The following is a 19,100-nucleotide window of genomic DNA, read 5'->3' as shown; positions in this document are numbered from 1 at the left end:
AAAGCAAGCCATCAACAGTTCATAAGTGCTATTGTATTGTACTAACAAGAAAGGGACGAAACCTAAGGTTCGAAGCCAAAGACTATGGAGCAAGCTCCAGATTAAAAGAGCCTATCTGATCTGCATCCACCACGCTACCTTCAACTTCATTCCAAGGTCCAGATGAAATATTTCCATTCAAACGATCGGCGCTAAAGAGGGAATAAAAAAAGAAATTCGTATCAAGTCATTAAAGTCTGGCTGGCCACGCCCATCATTCATTCAGCTCTGGCTTTCTTGTTTGGATTCGCAGCTTCGGCGCAGATCTCTCCCAACTCTCCGACCTTGACAAGTGATTCGTCGACGATTTCTTCGTTGAGGTGGGTTAGTTGGCTGATTTCGAAATCGAGGAAGGATTTGATGGCTTTGGCATTGGTAGCGCCGGCTTTCATGGAATCGCGAAGTTCTTTGAGCATGATTCTGATGCGGGCTTCGGCATTTTCCAATTGATATTCGACTGTTTGTCCATACAAATCGGAAAGATTGGAGATGGGTCGGACAGTAGTGAGGACGGTGTCGTCACGGACACGTGGGGATCGTGGACGGAATGAGGTAACCATGGTGACTCTCTCTTGTCCACCAAATGCTTGCAGTGCTTGGTGATCAATATAGCGACCTTGCAAAACCACAGCGCATCCCTAGGCAACGTTAGTAGGTATACTTCAATGGGTGTAAGCAATCAGCCTTACCTTTGATGGACCGCGGACTTTTTTGATATCGCCAAATCCAGTTCTCAAAGCAGTCTCGCCACCCACCATTCCTGTTGTATCACTCATCATGAGAACACAAACGAATGGATAACTGTCTCTGTGCCAGCCGACAATGGGCCTCTCATCCTCCTCGCTTATCAAAACGCTGCTATCATGGTTACGCTTCTTTCCTGGGACAGACAAGTTGACATGGCCAATTTCATAGTCCATGACAGGGACAAGATCCACACCAGCAATCTTAGAGATGATTGCGAGAGTTTCGGGGTGTTTCCAAGCCTCGTAGATGAATTTGCCGTGACTGCGTAAAGAGACATGTTAGTCTAATAATCAACAAAATCAAGAGCTTATGTTAGAACTTACTCGGGGGCATAACCACGGAGTTGTTTGGGTGCAATATCTGAGGTATAGCTATACTTCTCTTGGACTTCCTTGGCGAAGATCTCTTCCCTCATAACATTAACAGCTTCTTCGCTAAAAAGGCGGAAGGGCTCAGAGACAGCGACGGGGGAAACACCAGAAGTGGCAGAGTATCCAATCTCTTCCATAGAATGGATATAGCTAGGCTCTTCATATTGAAGATGAGTCTCAGGTTTGAATAGCTTTCCGACAGCTGGTGCACTCTGTTCTGAGGCTAGGTACTTGGCGAAGGATCGCTTGAGGCTGTCCTGAGTTGCTCTAGAGGAAGTGTAGTTTGCTACCTTGGGGAACAAGTTTGGTTCAGGAGTTCCTGGTTGATAGCTTACGTCGATAGTGGCCATTTTGATGTAGTGGACTGTTTGGTATTGGGGAAATGTAGATGGGTTGTGAAATTAAATGTAGCTGAAATTATTTTTCAAGCACTTATATAGTAGTATCGTGTGGTATTGTGACGTGAATACTTTTGATTTGAAAGATGTGGTGGTAGACAAGATGATTCAGGGCCCGTGTTTTTATATTCACAACTAAATAGACTGTCAGAAAAGATATGCTAAGGCAGCATGTGAACTTGATGTGCTTGAGGGAACATATGGCCGTCCACTGAATGGCAACCTCAAAATGATTCAGGGGAAGCGATCACAACGAAGTTGTCAGAGTTTGATGCATTGCCAGCTCGAGTACCACGTCTGAAGCTCGAGCCTCAACAATTCCATGGTATTCGAGGTTGAACGAAACCCATCACTTGCCCGCTGAGTTTGAGACAACATTTTTAAGAGATGAGGAGAGAGAGCCGACGCAAGAAAGCGCACCCGTGCATCGTGGACAGCGCATTGAAACGACAATAAGGAATGTGGATATACTAACAGACAAATTTATCCGGGGTGCAGTTATTCAGTGAGTTGCTGACCGAGTTAATAATTGTATGATAGCACAAAGGAAGAATGTTTGAATGGTATATTATAAAGGTTATTGCAAAGGTCGGCTCGAGAAGGACAACTCTTTTATATCTATAACAACTTTCAAAGTCTTAAAGTTGAAGCCCAATGTACGTCTTGTGTGGTAATCCATCGGTGCCACGATTGTCAACCAACCATCATCTTACACCACTATCAACCCTTCGTTAATTTTGCACGTCCTCGATGCTTCGATCCTGGCCGCCCTTACTATGCTCCTCCACACCTTCTTTGGCAGTGAGTTTTTCCTCCTTAGATGACCTTGGGGGTGAATGTGGAGATAGTTTCACGATATCTTGGGTGAAATCGTCACTCCAGCATACTCCTTATCGTTGATTAATATCCGGAGTGGTCGATCGACGTGCGTAGGTCTAGCCCAAACAGCAGAATTGATATCTTCTACTGAGACGATTCAATAATAGCGCTGCACCAAGCGAAAGTGAATGCAGGGTACTGCAACAGAGATACATTTGCATGGAAACTGTTTCTGCAAATGGATAGCGGGAACCACACGGATAAAAAACGGGCACAAGATAACGTGGTAATCAAATCCTTCGCTGACCACAACATCCAATCGGTGAGCTGCCTCAGTATTATAACCAGCCACAGAAGCAAGGGAATTGTATGCCAGTTCCATGCTCGAGCGTCATCAATTGTATGATTTAGCAGTTGATAATGTACAGTTGGAGTACAAATTACCAAAGTTAAAAGACGGCAACCAATTATGGAGACAAGTAGAATCAAAAGTGGAGGGTCATCGATAGGTGTGGAGGGCTAATGCATCACGAGTTGATCAGACCAGCTGGAAATGATGACCCAAAATGGAACACAAAACACCTCTTAGTACTATCGGCTATATTTGGCATGCTTCGCTTGATGCATTGAGCCGTTAACGGACATAGAAAAATCTATCAATAATATTTGTTCTGGAACATCCGGCAAAAGACAAGAGACAATGATATAACAGAGAAAACGAGACGCATTGAAGGTCGTAATTGAGTGTCGCAATGGAAAGTTGCAGTGGAAGAATTTGCGACGGGAAAAATAATATCTACCTTTATTGTTTGTCCATTTGAAAAGTCATTTTTCATGGTAACGAATGCCAGACACGAATATGATGAGCTTCTTGATCGAAACAAGGTTCGTGTAGGTATATACATACTACTACCAAAGTAGTAAGAAATCTCATTTCAGCCAACAACCTATTGTTGGCAATTGCCCAAGACCGTTCGACTCTCCAGAAGAGATAATGTCTTGTGATCGACATTTTCCCTCAACAAGAAACTGGCACGGTCCCGATAACAATATTGGCAACAAGAGGATGATTTGTGTGGAGGAAGTGGTCCTTTGAGGGGAATCCCCGGTAAATTCGGCCGTTCATCGTGAGTTGATATGCCTGGCAGTTTGAGTCTATTAATGGAGTTATCAATATGACGCATTGGATTGACGATTGATAAAGCTCGTATCCATTCTCAGTGATGTGGGTGGTGATGAGTTGATAGCGATCTTTTCTTTCAGTTGTTGCATTGTGGGCTTCGTTGTTGGAAAAGGCTACAGCGTAAGCATGTAAGTTTATGTGCAGAGTATATATAATTTATGTTGGTGTCTGTATAAATGCGAACTGAAAATATCGCAAGGTTGTAAAATATACTTGGATAATAATCGGGAGGAACTGGTGGAGAGGAGATGTCTAAGTTCAAGTAAGTTTAAACATTTGAGTAAGAGAGACCAACTGAGCAGTGCAGTGTCATTTTCATCTACCTCGCTAAGTGCCGATATCTGGACTTGGCTCGGTTGATAAGAAATCCCTGCACTTAGATAAGGATGGAAAGTGGCTCAGTGGCTTTGATGGAACGTGACGGGAGTGGGAAATGTGAAGTAACCTTGGAAGCACGAGACACGATGATGATTTGCATGTGATGTTTCGGTTGATCGGAGTTGGTATCGGCAATGGTACCGGGAGTCGGGAGTCGGGCGTCGGGCGTCGGGCATCGGGATTTACAAGGAATGTCTAGAAGGGGCAGGTGATGAAACTTCAGGAAGCTTTGACTTTCTCGAGTACGAGTCTACCACGAAGTACGAGATGAAACTAAACGGATCCATTAACTTGATCAAAGAAGTGATTCACATTCTACCAACACCAACATCTCCATATCATATTCATTCTACACCAATTGCAGGACTTCAGTATGTCGTCGGATAAATCTACAGAAAATCCATGGGATAAAGAGACAAGTCAAAAATTTGAAAGGTATTCATGTGCCGTCTCATTCATCTCAACTCAACTTGTGGCGAAGGGTTCAAGATGCTGATTTTTCCCTGCAAAGCAAACGCCCAGGAGAATACTTTGACCCCTGTCAAGAAGCAGCTTCAAGAAGTCTGAAATGTTTGGCTCGAAACGGAGGTGATAGAGATATGTGTACGGACTATTTCCAGTAAGCTTATCCCCAGAATTTATTAGGATGAAGAAGATAGAAGTACCGGAGAGTAAATCAACCTTATGTGGACCCTTGATACCCAATGTCCAATGAACAACAGACAGCAAAGAATAGCAGCAAACTATAAATTGGCTCTTGAGGGGGCGGCTATCACAGCTTTTGGACCTTTCATACATCAGGATTGTGGACTAATGATTTACAGAGCATACCGAGACTGCAAGAAGCAATGGGTATGCATCAATCCTTCTCTTGTGGTCAGCTAACCTTACTGATATGATTCTAGATCGAGCAACGAAAGGAAGCCAAAAGGAAAGCGGGGTGGTTCTCTTCATGAGAAAACGGATTGTGTTTGATAGAAATGTGATGTGTCAGTTTGCGGGGAGGAAGGGTAATAGAGATAAAAGTTATTGACAAGGGCCTTATCCGACAGCTCAAAGTAACATTCTGATCAACAAAATGGAAAAAGCTTGCTCAAATCGTTGGTGTTCATAATGGACTTGGTATTGATTAAAGGAAATTCATCAAAGCATACAATCTAATGTATGCGGAATACCTACCTATGTACGACAACTGATATCCATCTCTTTCGGGGTGTCAAGACTTGCGCCAATCACTGACTATCTAGACATGTAATGCAGCACATGAATCTTCATTCAATACCACAAAAATATATATTAAAACGACATACTAGATGCATATCTTCCTACTTTTTGTCCGTACATTGTTTGGACTTCTATTCACGTTTTCATCGTGTGTCGATATAATTTATAAGACTATGGATGGCATAGGAGAGAGAGCTAACAAATTTGGTGTTCTTCTCTTTCCTCGCTAGTCAAATCCAATGATGCAACTTGAAAAAAATTATATTCACCAATATTGATTTGACTTGTTGAAGACTCTGATTGTTTCCAGTGCGGCATCCTGCTGACAAGCCACAACACCTGCATATATCTAATCCACGAACTTGAAGATAAAGATATTTTAATTACCTGCCTGTCTATCACATCCGGCACATCTCTTTCTCAATCCATACCTGGTAACATTTGAATGATGGCTGATAAGTTACTCAATGATCGTCAAGATGTCCCCATTTGGAATGCTGTCGAAGCCGGCAATTTTAAGCAAGCGCTGAAGTTAGTCGACAAGAGGTTGGCCAAAAAGCGGACACCTCATTTAGAGGTATGTGTGAATGGTGAAATATCACTACTAAATATCTCTCTTTCACGTGACTGAGGAATTCTTCCATCTCACGAATATAGCTAAGCAAGTTTCCAGGCATTCAAGATTTATATTAAATCGCGTTCGTCCACTCAAGCGGAGAGGGATACCGTACTCCCCCATCTGGAAGGTTTGGTTGCTAAGAAGGTTGTCATTACGGATCAGGAGGATATAGATCTCTATGATGATGCTTTAGTCAATGCCATTCCAGAAGCTGGATCAATCTGGGCAAGGACGATTGGTGAGTTGCGATGGCAAAGTGTCAAAGCATATCCCAAACAAGAAGATTCTGGGTTGAAATCGTTCAAGGCCTGTTTGTCGGAACGCGACTGGGAACATGCTCAACAGGTATCTCAAGCTCTCACTGATTTCATCGTGGGATACTAACAAATGCTTGATAGATTGCGAGTAGTCTTGAAAAGACATTCCCAGGTAAACACCAATACGTTTTCTGGAATATCTCCTCTTTATTCCTTAGATCTGTAAGTAATTTTATCGGATGAGGATCATCTTCTGAAGCGTTTTGCTTACTCGTTGCCAGATTTCGAGCGATCTTCCTATCGAAAAGCGAACTCTATGGGGCCGATTGGCTTATGGACAGATTAGTAAGCTTGCTACAGCTACAATACAAGCAGATGTATGTGTTCATGTCTCGTCCAAAATTTCTGATATTGACCCGGTGATTTCAGAAGTCAAAGCCTCTCCCGACTCGTGCGATACACACACCGCAGGAGCTGTTACTTTTACAACGGATTACTGCAGCACATGGCAAATTGGAGGATCGATTGAATTATTTAAACGAGCCTTCTCTTGGACCCGAGTCAATAGTTGCCAAGGGCGATTGGGAATTATGGAGAAATAAATTAGAGCTCATGGAAACATCTGAGCACTGGCAAGAACTTTTGGAGACAACTGGCGGTCTTCTCAAACGTTCACGCACAAAGGATGAACGCGGACAGATCGTCGAGGCTAGAATGGCCGACTGGGCTGTGTGGCAAGCGTACCTACACTCTGCTCTTTCTTTGCAAACCCCCTCGTGAGTACTGTGACATCAATATATAGAACAAGAACTTACAAAAGCAGTGCTCTTGATACTGTCTCGACAGAAATTGCATCGCATCTGGACCCCAATTCTGGAATTGACAAAACATGGAGAAGAAATGCATCTTTAGCATGGCTTGAGTTTACCTTTAGGAGTTCTTCTACGCCATTTGCTACTGAGCCATCGGGATCAGATGTTGAAAAGTACCCTAGAGTGGCTGCAATCGTCAAATATTTGCAAGAATTTGGCGATGCTACCACAGCTTTTAGCGATCTCAGACCTTACGTAGAGCTATCACAAAGTGAGGAACGGAACAAATTGCTCGATGTTCTCAGAAATGGAATTCAATTCGGAAAAAAGGCGAAAAATGAGGATTTGGACTCTCAATTCACGGCCCTGTCGGTTACTAAAAATGAGGTAAGATACGCACTGAAACCCAAATCCGCTTATGATTTTCTAAACCACTGGTACAGTTCGAGAATGCAAACGATATGACGAGATGTGTTAACTTACACAAATTGACTCACCTCATCGTGAGTAGTATCTCCGAACACGAGCGTCGGTCGAGCCCTCTACATAAAACTAGTGAACGATCATTCACTTGCACATACTGTTCCAATCCTTGCGGGGTATACTGTGAGGTCTGCCTCGAGCAAATCTCCAAGGATTCTATTGCCGCTTACAAATCTGCAATGAATGACAACGGGAGAATTTCTAAGTCTCTTCTCCCTACAGACAGACATCCTGCCGATGATTTCTGCACATTAGCAGCAATGTGCTTGATGAAACTTGCTCTCTCAGACTCCGGTGATGCTGATGGATCTCTAAAAGGCAAAAGAATCGCGTACGCCTTACAAGCAGCTGTGTGTCTCGAATATGGCTGGTCACAGTCTAAATCGAACTCTGATTTCTCACTCATTCTAGTCAGAATATATTCTTCTCTTGGCTGCGGTCAACAAGCTATGAAAGCATACTTGCACCTGAGTTTGAAGCAGATACAGCTTGATACTCTAGGGTACAGTATACTGGATAGGATCTCATCCCTGCACCCGCATCCATTCCCTTCTGCCCCAGATGGATCTTCTGAAAATCTCAAGCCTGTAGACCACCTCAAAAAACAAAGAAAGATGTACGGAAATTGTCGTCACCAAGTTTCGAATAACACCTGGAAAGCATTCGAGCATGGAAGCTACAACACAATATTCCAATTCCAAGAATTTTCTGAAATTATCACCAACACATTATCGGCAGTGTCTTCTGCTGTCGAGACAACAAAGATATCACGGCTCTTGAAGCAGACCGCGCCTTCGGATGTTTTTAGCATTCTTCGTGAGTTTACCTTATTAATTTGACACAATCAAGACATTTCTGACATACGACTAGCTAAAAACCCAGAGATGTTGGATAAATTCTCGGATTCCAATGACTACACTTCATTCCCTGATTATGAGTCTACTTTAGGAACAGGACTCGAAAAGGCTACCCGGTTTGCACCTGGTCCATCTGTAAGTTTGTTTCATAATACCGCCTGTACCCTACTAACCCCATCCAGAGCAACCGAAGCCGTGCAGACTTACTCGTCGAGAAATTGATCTCCATGATAAACTCTGATGCCACATCCACGCCAATCAATTTTACCCTCTTCAGAGAGAACATCCTTCAAATATCCACCGAACTCCAAAAACAAGCAGAGTTGATCAAAACTAGCCCAGACGAATCCTTCTTAACACGCTCTGAAGCCTCTGCACTTGAAGCATGCAGCAATCTCGCTTCCATCATAACCAAAGCCTGCGACCCTACCGCATCATCAGCTGCAGATTTTCAATCCTCGCTCGAAACCTCCAATAAATCTCTATGCGCAAAATTAGAACAACATCTCTCTTTTATCAAAGAGTGTAAACATGTAACCCCAGCTCTATGGAATACTCTCCATACCCTTTACACAGCCTATGATCTTGCATCTGTGATCATTAGTGCTACGAAATTTCTCGCGCTTAAAGATGTTAAAGCTCATAAGCTTCAGGTAGAACAGAGTAAGACTTTGGTGGAAAGCGCAAAATTGGTAATGGAAGCAGTGGCTGAGAAGTCGAAGGAGATTAAGAGTGGAATGGATGAAAGTGGGTGGATTGATCGGGTGTTGGAAAGTATGGAGGTAGGAGATTCAGGAGAGCAGCTGAGAAGTCTAGCGGGAGAGAATTTCATGGAAGAGTGGGCTGGGGGTATGGTGGAGGGGTGGAGAGATTCGGTTACTGGACTGGGTTTGTTGAAGGTATAGGGGGAAAGTTTTAAAATGGGCGAAGATGCAGATAGATGCTATGGGCTCCAATGTGCAGTAAAATATCGCTTAGGTGAGATATAGAGAAGCATCATAATAACTCATCTTCCCACAACCCTCTCTTTTCTCATGTAGTATTCATGCATCTTTCAAATAATCCCTCAAATAGATGTTCATATCCATGTTATATTATGTTTAACCTACTAAAATATAAGCATAGAAATAATTTACCCTCAGATGACATATCAAATTCATCACATCATATCTTCCTCCGCAGCCTTCTTTTGCGCTTGTTTGAGAGCAAGCTGCTGTCTCTCCTCTCTCAAAGTAACAAAAACCCAAAACCAAGCCATCATTTCAATAAATCCCCATGCAAAAACAATACGGTTCTTAAGACCCTCACCCCAACCACCGGCATGATAGGAGTTGCGAGATGTAAAGATAGGGGAAGCAGACGAGAAAAGCCAGGAATAGAGTGCTAGTGCCGCAGAGAAGGAAAATCGGATGGGTGCTGTGGAGTGAATGTTAGTTTTGGATTTGGCATGGATGAAGGAGGGGATGGACAACCTTGGGTTCCCCAGTGGTATTGGGATACTTCCTCCGGCATGGATATAGCTACTAGATCTGTGATACCGAGGAAGAGGAAAACTATTCCGAGAAAGGATATTGGTGCGGATTGGCGGTCGAAGGAGCGTTCGTAGGGCTGTTGCATAGATAGGTTAGTTTATATAAGATATCCAGATATACATCTTGGCATCGCAGATGTCGGAACTGAGAAAAACTCACCAATCCCATCGATTCACCCAGGATGAAGACCAGCGACTGCTCGGCAACCGTCGCCGGATTGGTGATGAAAAAGAATGCGAGAGTGATGTGGAAGAGGGAGAGAGAGGTAATGATTGTTGCGCCGGAAATGATCCCCATGTTGAAAATATGTTGCTGTGTAGAGATGGATGGAAAGGGGGGGTGAGGTCGAAAGAGTGACTTTGGATGAGCTGGATATTTTTGGTCGAAAGATCATACCTATCTATTCATTAGAGCTGCGAGTACAAGGCTAGATGCTACCCTGAAAGCTTTATTTAGGCGTTGTGATTAATCCGATTCCGAAGCAGGGGTAATGCCTATAAATAAGTGTTTATGAGGTTTTAGGGAAGCTCAAGCTGAATGGAATTATATACCTACATATCATATCAAGATCGTGCAGGATTTCAAAATTTAACCATTAATCTACCAATCAATATGTTTGTTTTAAATTTGCTTAGGATTATTCAAAAGCTTACAATTACCTCACTGTATCTATTTCATCTTAAACCAAGAAGGCTCATAGCTGCTGTATAATAAGGAAATGAAAGTGTTTTCTAAAGGGTTTTCGGGTTTGAAAATCTTGGCATTTTTTCTACCTAATCAACTTTTGCTTGGTCAGCAATCACCAAAAATTGGTGAATCGTTCTCCGGAAGGGGCCTGTGTCATCACGACGCACTACGTACCGGTATGTGAATCTCCCGAGCTACATCCATGTCTTGAACTGTGACCCCTGAAAGTATCAGATGAGGGATTCGTAGACAACTTTGAGCTTGTCTTGTCTGCCATCAAGCAAGATTGTCAAAATGGCAGAAGCTAAATTGGAGGTCGCGAAACATATCAGGTATTGGCAGAGATGTCTACATTCTCTATTGCCTACTGTATATACCAGTACAGATTCCTCGCGCATGACTCTTGGCTTCTTCATCCTTTCCGCGCTCGATTTACTTAATGTTGGCGCATCTACATTTCCTGAGTCGCAGCGCAGAGCTATACGAGCGTGGATACTGAAGTGCCAACATCCGTTTGGAGGGTTTTGTGGTTCTACTAATCATAGGTTTCCTGACGTTTATTATGCAGATGTAGGGAATGGGAAACGAGATATTGATCCTGCGAATTTACCTGCGACGTTTTTTGCGGTCTTGAGTTTAGGTTTTGTGGGGGGGTTGAAGGATGTGAAAAGGAAAGAGTGTTTGCGATGGCTCAAACGATTGCAGAGGGAAGATGGAAGTTTTGGGGAATTCATTACGGAAGATGGGAAGATACAAGGTGGCACAGATATGAGGTATTGCTATGTGGCTACGGCGCTTCGATGGATGTTGACTGGAGATGCGCACGAGGAGAGGGGAGAGGATGATATCGACGTCGAGAGATTAGTGGGACATTTAAGAGCTGGGCAGACATATGACGGAGGAATTTCAGAAAGTGCGCAGCATGAGGCGCACGCTGGGTATACCTATTGTGCTATTGCGACCTTGTCCCTCCTCGATCGATTGCCAAAACACGCCTCTTCGCAACCGACCGAATCATCAAATCCAAACCCCACTTTACCAGGTCTTACGAACTTGCCGGAAACTATCAGATGGCTGGCATTGAGGCAGACTTCGTATAATGATGAAGAGGAAGAAGATGAAGATGACCATACTGAAGCGACATCGGATCATCACTTTGTACCGGATGTCGATTCTACATTCGTCGGCTTCAATGGGCGGTGCAACAAGCGGGTTGATACTTGTTATTGTTTTTGGGTTGGAGGTTCCTTAAGCATGCTAGGTCGTTCCGACGTTATCAACAAAGATGGATCTCGACGATTTCTGTTTGAGAAAACACAACATATGATTGGTGGTTTTGGGAAAACGCCAGGAGATCCACCAGATATCTATCACTCGTATCTAGGTCTTGCTGCTCTAGCAGTATTGAAAGAACCTGGCATCAAGGAACTCGACTCCGCATTGTGTATCAGTGTGGATGCCAAGAAGAACATAGAAGAGCTAAGGAAAGCTGCATTAGTTCCCTCTAGGACATATTGGGTGCATGGATACAGTTTCACAGTAAGGGAAGATAGCCCCCAATTTGGAGAAAAGATGGCAATGGATGAAGGTCCGCCGGAAAGTCTAATAGATGCTTTTGAGGGTGTTAAGATAGCGGCCTAATAACGGCGTTGTAATTCTTGGCTGGGTGTTTCTGTAGTACTTTTATAATGATACCACCTAAGTTCTTATCTTTGGTAAATGTATCAAGTAGAGAGTGGCTTGAATGTACCATGCTCGCTGTAGACGTGTAGCTATCTTCAAGCTTATCTTCGGAACTTTTTTTCTTTGGCAAATCCCCTGAAACTCCATCGCGCGGCGTTTTATCGGCAAAACACCCGAGCTTTTGATCGCGTAACGTCATTCGCCGAAGCTATGAGCTTTGAGCTCTTTACCGTAGCTCTTTCAACCTCTTTAAAACACAACCACATTCAATATGAGGCTTCTCAAAATTTCCCCGCTCCTTCTACTGGTAAACGCAGCTCATTCATTTGATTCGCAGACTCCAATTATCGATGAATCGTCCTCGGGCTCATTGAGCCTCCTCGAACTTCACAAATCCCTTGTTGAGATTGGATCTATTACAGGAAATGAACATGATGTTGGCGCATTCCTGATTTCCTATCTAAAGGAACAAAATCTTACCGTGGAGATACAAGACGTCGAATTGGTCGAATCATCATCGTCGTCGGGGAAGAAGCGTCAGAATGTGCTAGCATATATTGGAGATAAAAGACAAACAAGAACATTGGTAACTTCGCACATCGATACTGTTCCACCTTTTTGGCCATACGAAAGAAGAGGCGATGAAATATGGGGCAGAGGAAGTGTAGATGCGAAGGCTAGTGTTTCAGCGCAAATTACTGCGTACCAAGACCTTATTGCGGCCGGCAAGATTCACGAAGGGGATGTTGCGCTTTTATATGTGGTGGGCGAGGAAACATTGGGGGCTGGTATGAAAGAGGCCAACAATCTGGGTCTTTCTTGGGAAACTGTTATTTTTGGCGAACCGACCGAACTGAAATTGGCGGCTGGACACAAGGGGATAATGAGTTTACGTATTACCGCGAAGGGGAAGGCTGGCCATTCGGGATATCCTTCGTTAGGAAGAAATGCGAATGCGATGCTGATACCTGCATTGTATGAGTTAGGAAGAATGGATTTACCGTGGAGCGAGAAGTATGGAAATACCACGCTCAATATCGGAAGAGTTGATGGAGGTGTCGCGGCAAATGTTATTGCGGAAGACGCGATGGCCAAAATTGCTATTAGAATTGCTGCTGGTACGCCAGAGGAATTAAGAAAATTGGTTCTGGATGTGATAGAAAAGACAGGGCAAGATTTGGATGTTGAATTCACTCAGGGCTATGGACCAGTGCATTGCGATAGTGATGTGGAAGGCTTTGAAACTATCACAGTCAACTATGGTACTGATGTTCCAAATTTGGAAGGAGATCATAAGAGGTATCTGTATGGGCCGGGAGATATCTTGGTCGCTCATTCTGATCACGAGCATTTGAAGATCTCTGATCTTGAGGAGGCTGTGAGCGGTTATAAGAAGCTCATCGAACATTCGCTGGCTTGAGTTATGTCATTTTGGACACTCAATTCAGCACGGTGAATACGACGAAACTTTCAGCTACGTGGAATTTGATCAGTCGGGTTTTGATATCTCTTATGACAGAGCCTCGCTATAATAGATATTGGGCGCGAGCCTTCGATAGAGTCCTGGAATGGAATTTCCCTTCTTACAAATTGGGTTGAACTTCAGGCATATTTCATACCACGTGAACCTTTGAATGCATGTCTGATTGATAGTATTAGTTCTAAAACTTTCCTATTTGTATCGCCGAGGGTGGTGATCTAAGTTATGACATACCATGGTACAGTGAGAAATTCATGAAAAGAGCGCCCGGCTAGGTCTTGTAAAGATGTTTGCGCTTTCTCAGGGTTATCATCTTCTGTGATAATTCACGTTCTGTTTTTTTCTGGACTCATCCGAACTATCGACCCATCGATCCATATCAAAGATTGAATATTGAAAATCACAGCATTCTATTGCCGAAAAATTTGTCACATACAACCGCCAGTCCATTCTTTTCTTTCTTCCCAATGTCACACGCAACAACAAGATCCAACCTTCAGATCAATTTCTTTCGATACAATAGAATTACAGAGATTAGTACGTATGCAATTCATCGTGTTCCCACCACATCTTTCATTTGAGAGACGTGGGGTTAGATGACCAATGACTAACTTGACCTCCAAGCACATCAAACTCAGGCATCTGTTATTCCTCTTGTTTGTCTCGGGATCTCATGACTAAAGCCTCCTCAAACAGTGGCATCATGATCACAGATACAAACTCCAGCGATGTTTGCAAGGCACCATTTGAAGTCCCAGCTTGTGAATTCTATAAGTAAGTTGAACCCAGTTTCGGTCCTAGCATTGTCTTGCTAATTCTGTGCAGACGAAGCGCGCTTTTCCATGGCGGAGATATGGTCGAGGTCGTTTTAGAGCCTTCCAAAGGCGAGACGGGCAATGAAAAACGAGTGGTGTCTTGCACCGTTCTGTCCTATTATTCGAAAATCTGTGAGGAGAAACTCAGGTTGTTTCGAAGTAAAGGTGACAGAGATTCCGACGATGTCAATGGTCAAAGCAATCATAATGCGATCTTGGAGTTAAACCAGTGGGATGTCGAGACTTTCGATATGGCACTCCAGTGGATGTATACTGGCAATATCGTCATCCATCTCGCGGACCCCAAACCTTTTGAAGCAATCCGATTGTATATTCAATTTTTCAAGATTGCAAAGGCGTTGGAACTCAAGGGCTCTTACTCGAATGTAGAAAGAAATCTCACAGTTGAACTTGCCACTGCATCGGCAGAAGAATATGATGAAGATGACGAGGATGAGGACGAGAAGTCATCTATTATAAGCTCCGCGTTTAAGGAAATACTGAAAGATGCATTTGCATATCCCATTGAGAAACAAATCCGAGAGCTCCTGGCGAGCTTTTTGCTCAAACCGTATGTAAAGCACTTACTATGCTCTGATACAAATGCGACAAAGGCAAAGGAGTTTAAGAAGTTGTTTGAAGAAATTGAGGGTCTTGAATTGGATGTTCTGAGGTTAGTCGGTGGATCGTTGAGTAGTCTTTCGATGGGTAAAGTGGATAGTGATGGGTATTCGAGATCGACGATGTGGTGTCCGTTGACGGAATTGAGATTTGATACGGGGAGTGTGTATAAGGTGGGACAGTTTGTGAAGAAGACGAAGTTGAGTGATCCGGAGAGTATGTATAAGGTGGGACAGTTTCCGCGAAGTTGAGTGATACTTGAGCATTGTGTTGTTTGGTTGTAAGGGTGGTTCTTTGAGCGGCGTTGGTGGTGTTCTGAGGATAGAGTTTGAGATATCCATGGATCTTACCTAGTATTTCTATCATTCGTTGTGGCTTAGTTGCATTTTATTACACGTTGATTTTACATGGGACTTCAACCTTGGAGTAGAGTTGTGAGTTGATTATATGCAATGAGTTTTTTGTGATGGCATCTTATTTTTGGGATCTACTCGACATCTTCCAGGATAGATGCTTAGTTTACTTCAAAGTTGTTGGTGCTGTTAGCAGGAGTGCCAATGGGCCATTTACCAGAGTTTTTGTCGACATTTCAGAGAACTCTACTGAGGGAAGGACATGGTTTCAAAAGTCATTTGTGACAATGCAATACTACAGGTGCTAAACTTGTCTACAGTGGATCCATTATGATACTACTGTTCGTATTGAAATCAACGACAAGGCCGACCTCATCAGAAACAATGACGCTACATAGGAGGTACGCACTAAAGTAGTCAGTTGCGCTATATGTTACGACTGTCTGAGCCCGGACTAAGACGTTCGTCATGCTGACCAAAAGATTCCGGCCGTTCAATTGTAAAAGTTGTCGTATCAGAATGATTTGAAATCTTTGTTATTTCTATCCTTCACACCGTTTCCAATATTCTCTAATTCTGGTTGGTTAGATGTAAAGACGGCTTTTGATACCATCGATGGGCTAGCGATCGAGGTGGTGAAAGCATTGGTTGACACAAGGATTAGTGGATTTTCCATGGATCTTTTCGCACTGCAATGCTATCAGGATCCTTTAACAGAAAAGAGAATGAAGCCCTTTTTGAATAGGAATGTGGCAGACCTGTATGTATACGGATCCGACCCATGGAAGGCTTATTGGATGTGGGAGTTTCCTTGGATTATCGTAAGTTTGGGATTGAAGACTCGAAGTATTCAAACCTCAACGTTTTCGGAACATTCGGCTTTCTATCTCAATATATCGGGAGGGGGCATTGGTGAGTAGTATTCACACTGCGATTAGTTGAAATTACAATACAATCCTTCGAAATCAGTTCTTTTCTTTCAGACCGTGATATCTCTTTATTCCCATCTAGCCGAGACTATTGATTTTGATCTTGTTCTCAATCAACCAGAACCAACGAGTGATCGAGCGGCTGTGTTTAGATATTTCCAGACATATTGCAAATGTCCGCTACGAAGCATGAAAGAACAACGGATCTTAAGACCTTCTCTCTCGAAACCTCAATGTATAATTTGATATTCTCCAACTCTACAATTGGCCGAATCCTATCACTAGTCACGGTCTGAACTTCTCATCATTCCTATAAAAAGCGATGCCCTTGCTGGGCTCCTCATATGCATAGCTGTTTCTAAATTGTAAGTGTTCAGCCAGAATGTATAAATGGTCAAAAATTAGCCTAGTATAGGTACTCATATCCAGTCGGAAATCAAGCAATCAATCATGGCAGGAAGTATTAATCGAAGATGCTGAGCAATCACAGATTCAACTTCTCCTCACATCTATCGCTCTAGCCGCAGCACCAAGAAACTGGTGAAAAACACTTTGTTTTCTTATGTTAAAGTGGTGTGTTCTATTTGAACGTCTTTTGCCTCTTTCCGTAACATTTTAACATGGCAGCAGAGGTAATGGTATTAATGCACATGAAGACTACAATGTGTATATCTCGTTTCTGGTCAATAAGACGAGACAGAAGGACGAACATCAAGATCGCTGAGTCTCTTATCTCGTTCTCGCCCTATCTGACTATCAGTATGTTGCAGTTCTTCCGTTTGCTACTTTTATAGCATGAAATGACCAAACGCATTCGATGATTCCTAATTTATTCACAACACAAAAATGCAGCAACTTTTACCACCAGATTTTATATACCGAGTGAGACGTTATTTATTCCGAGGGCTCCAGTAATCAGAATTATTTCAAATTCATGTTCAAACGGTTTAAGTGTTGCGTTAAGTGAATCGAGGTCGTCGCTTCCTCTTTTAGCAAATCGCGCTAAGAGTCTTGCATTCAAACAAAAAGAAGAAGGTGAACCTGAGAGGAATCACTAATCCTCTCAAGATTAAAGTTCAAGTTTTAAGTTTTTCTCTGAAGAATCGTCTGCACAATGAATGACTTGAATCATCCGGTCTTTGGTGCTAGTTCAATTCTTCCCACTCCAAGTGGTCTTTTAAATACAGCTGAGGTGTGCAACAAGCTTGCACCAGATGTATGCGACAACCAGCCTGAGTCATCAGATTCAACGTCTCTTTTAGGTTCAAACAGTGCCCAATCTGATTTAATCTCTAATTGCTCAACCAGATTGAGTGAGACAAGGGCAACTTTCAACAATTCTCCATCCAAGATGTTGGGTTCTTCCACCGAATACAATTCAGCAAAAAACAACAGTCAAGAAAATGCTGCCTCGACTGTCAACCAATTGAGTGCTAACAGCTCAGCCACTAATCGAAGTCCTCTAGCAACATTAGCGCCACCTACAATGAACACTTCAACATTCATGTCTCCTGCCAGATCAGTACCTGCTACGTCGGCGAGGTCTAACTTATTTGGCTCTAGCACAGTCGGTCCCAACTTCGAATCTTTCACATCTAGAGCAGTCAGCAATACTCCTAGCATTCAAGAAGTCCAACCTGCCGAGCCTCTGTTCAATAATGGTAAATCTAACCCCAGAAAGGTTCAATGACGGAGATGAACTTTGAAAACGCCCTGAGAATTCAAAAACTGACATCACCTAGCCTCACATCAAATTCAGAGCGATACAGTCAATGCACCACCCCAGAAACGCGCCAAGACTACTCATAACATTGCTGCTCAACTGCCCGCCAATGAGTTCACAAACAGACTCGACTTGTTTCGCGGTCCTGAAGTTCTCGTCACCGCGGGTATTCACTTGGGGGTCAAAAGCTATCTCATACCTAAAGCATTACTTATTCAGGCCTCGCCATACTTCCAGACTGCCATCATAGTTGAAACTTTGGGTCAAATCACACGAGAAACTCTCAAAATCGAATGCTCAATCTTAGCATTTGATTTTGTTGTGCAATATCTCTACACTGGTACTTTTGTCCGCCCGGGTATTGCTGGTTTTAGTTCTGGGTCACAACAAGTTGTAGGTCATAATAACCCGCTATGTAGGATAAAGCAATGCTAATCTCTCATTTTACATAGACAAATCTTATCGAATTTTACGAGTTGGCAGAGAAACTTAGTCTTGATATCTCAGATATGATCTTGGATAATATCAAACAGCTGCTTATGATAGATCGACTTTATCTTCAGGCAGGACACATTCACAAAGTTGTCAATTTTCCAAACGGACAAAAACTTCGTATGCTGTTTGCTCGCTCATGTATCCAAGCCTACCTTCAGTCTGCCAATCCTACTCATGGGAAAGCTCAGGAATTCCGTTTTCAAAGAGAGCTTGACTCATTAGATGGGTTCGCGGCAGATCTCATGCGTGTGTATCGAGAAGTGGCAGACAAACGTACACCTTGCATTTTCGCCGAATCGTATGATCTTCTTGATGGCAAGAAATTCTCTTATTGAGCGAACAATAGAGTGATGCGCAGGAATGGTAGTAGTGGCTTTTTTATTACTTTACCATACTTTGAGCTCTCTGACTTACAATGAAACAAGGAAACCACGGAAGAATCTGATATTAGGACGTGGAAAACTTGAAGTAAAAATCATGTGGCATATCACATATGAAACGAGACGGATCAGGTAGAATTCTCGTACGACACTGAATTAAAAATGAAAAGAACCTTGTTGGCCAAATTATTTTTTAATACTGCCACCTACAATTA

At 43.0% G+C, this 19,100-nt stretch overlaps 8 protein-coding genes across 8 annotated transcripts; 6 read left to right on the top strand and 2 right to left on the bottom strand.

Annotated features, from left to right (window-relative positions):
- Window positions 1-257: 257 nt before the first annotated feature.
- On the bottom strand, window positions 258-1,507 carry EAE98_009383 (uncharacterized protein; the record flags this gene model as incomplete). The annotated part of the gene is made up of 3 exons (XM_038957004.1): window positions 258-677; window positions 729-1,047; window positions 1,110-1,507. The coding sequence occupies 3 exons, from the start codon at window positions 1,505-1,507 to the stop codon at window positions 258-260; spliced, it is 1,137 nt and encodes a 378-aa protein (XP_038806771.1).
- A 2,489-nt stretch (window positions 1,508-3,996) lies between these two features.
- On the top strand, window positions 3,997-5,221 carry EAE98_009382 (uncharacterized protein). Its single transcript, XM_038957003.1, has 4 exons — window positions 3,997-4,370; window positions 4,447-4,554; window positions 4,760-4,787; window positions 4,841-5,221. The coding sequence occupies exons 1-4, from the start codon at window positions 4,309-4,311 to the stop codon at window positions 4,889-4,891; spliced, it is 249 nt and encodes an 82-aa protein (XP_038806770.1). The 5' UTR covers window positions 3,997-4,308; the 3' UTR covers window positions 4,892-5,221.
- Window positions 5,222-5,298: 77 nt separating this feature from the next.
- Window positions 5,299-9,258, top strand: EAE98_009381 (uncharacterized protein). The gene is made up of 9 exons (XM_038957002.1): window positions 5,299-5,736; window positions 5,833-6,123; window positions 6,177-6,257; window positions 6,317-6,412; window positions 6,465-6,811; window positions 6,856-7,234; window positions 7,291-8,146; window positions 8,201-8,322; window positions 8,370-9,258. The coding sequence occupies exons 1-9, from the start codon at window positions 5,605-5,607 to the stop codon at window positions 9,090-9,092; spliced, it is 3,027 nt and encodes a 1,008-aa protein (XP_038806769.1). The 5' UTR covers window positions 5,299-5,604; the 3' UTR covers window positions 9,093-9,258.
- An 88-nt stretch (window positions 9,259-9,346) lies between these two features.
- Window positions 9,347-10,016, bottom strand: EAE98_009380 (uncharacterized protein; the record flags this gene model as incomplete). Its single annotated transcript, XM_038957001.1, has 3 exons — window positions 9,347-9,603; window positions 9,660-9,795; window positions 9,879-10,016. 3 exons carry the CDS (start codon window positions 10,014-10,016, stop codon window positions 9,347-9,349), a joined length of 531 nt encoding a protein of 176 aa, XP_038806768.1.
- A 684-nt stretch (window positions 10,017-10,700) lies between these two features.
- Window positions 10,701-12,047, top strand: EAE98_009379 (uncharacterized protein; the record flags this gene model as incomplete). Its single annotated transcript, XM_038957000.1, has 1 exon — window positions 10,701-12,047. One exon carries the CDS (start codon window positions 10,701-10,703, stop codon window positions 12,045-12,047), a length of 1,347 nt encoding a protein of 448 aa, XP_038806767.1.
- Window positions 12,048-12,360: 313 nt separating this feature from the next.
- EAE98_009378 (uncharacterized protein) lies at window positions 12,361-13,509 on the top strand (the record flags this gene model as incomplete). The annotated part of the gene is made up of 1 exon (XM_038956999.1): window positions 12,361-13,509. One exon carries the CDS (start codon window positions 12,361-12,363, stop codon window positions 13,507-13,509), a length of 1,149 nt encoding a protein of 382 aa, XP_038806766.1.
- Window positions 13,510-14,036: 527 nt separating this feature from the next.
- On the top strand, window positions 14,037-15,363 carry EAE98_009377 (uncharacterized protein; the record flags this gene model as incomplete). The annotated part of the gene is made up of 3 exons (XM_038956998.1): window positions 14,037-14,106; window positions 14,208-14,343; window positions 14,395-15,363. The coding sequence occupies 3 exons, from the start codon at window positions 14,037-14,039 to the stop codon at window positions 15,254-15,256; spliced, it is 1,068 nt and encodes a 355-aa protein (XP_038806765.1). The 3' UTR covers window positions 15,257-15,363.
- A 2,038-nt stretch (window positions 15,364-17,401) lies between these two features.
- EAE98_009376 (uncharacterized protein) lies at window positions 17,402-18,840 on the top strand (the record flags this gene model as incomplete). The annotated part of the gene is made up of 3 exons (XM_038956997.1): window positions 17,402-17,948; window positions 18,030-18,403; window positions 18,463-18,840. The coding sequence occupies 3 exons, from the start codon at window positions 17,402-17,404 to the stop codon at window positions 18,838-18,840; spliced, it is 1,299 nt and encodes a 432-aa protein (XP_038806764.1).
- Between the last annotated feature and the right edge of the window lie 260 nt (window positions 18,841-19,100).

The sequence above is a fragment of the Botrytis deweyae genome (genome assembly GCF_014898535.1).
Source record: "Botrytis deweyae strain B1 chromosome Unknown BDEW_027, whole genome shotgun sequence".
Lineage (NCBI taxonomy): Eukaryota > Fungi > Ascomycota > Leotiomycetes > Helotiales > Sclerotiniaceae > Botrytis > Botrytis deweyae.
Note: the sequence above shows the minus strand (reverse complement) of the source record. Positions and strands in the feature narration are given on the sequence as shown.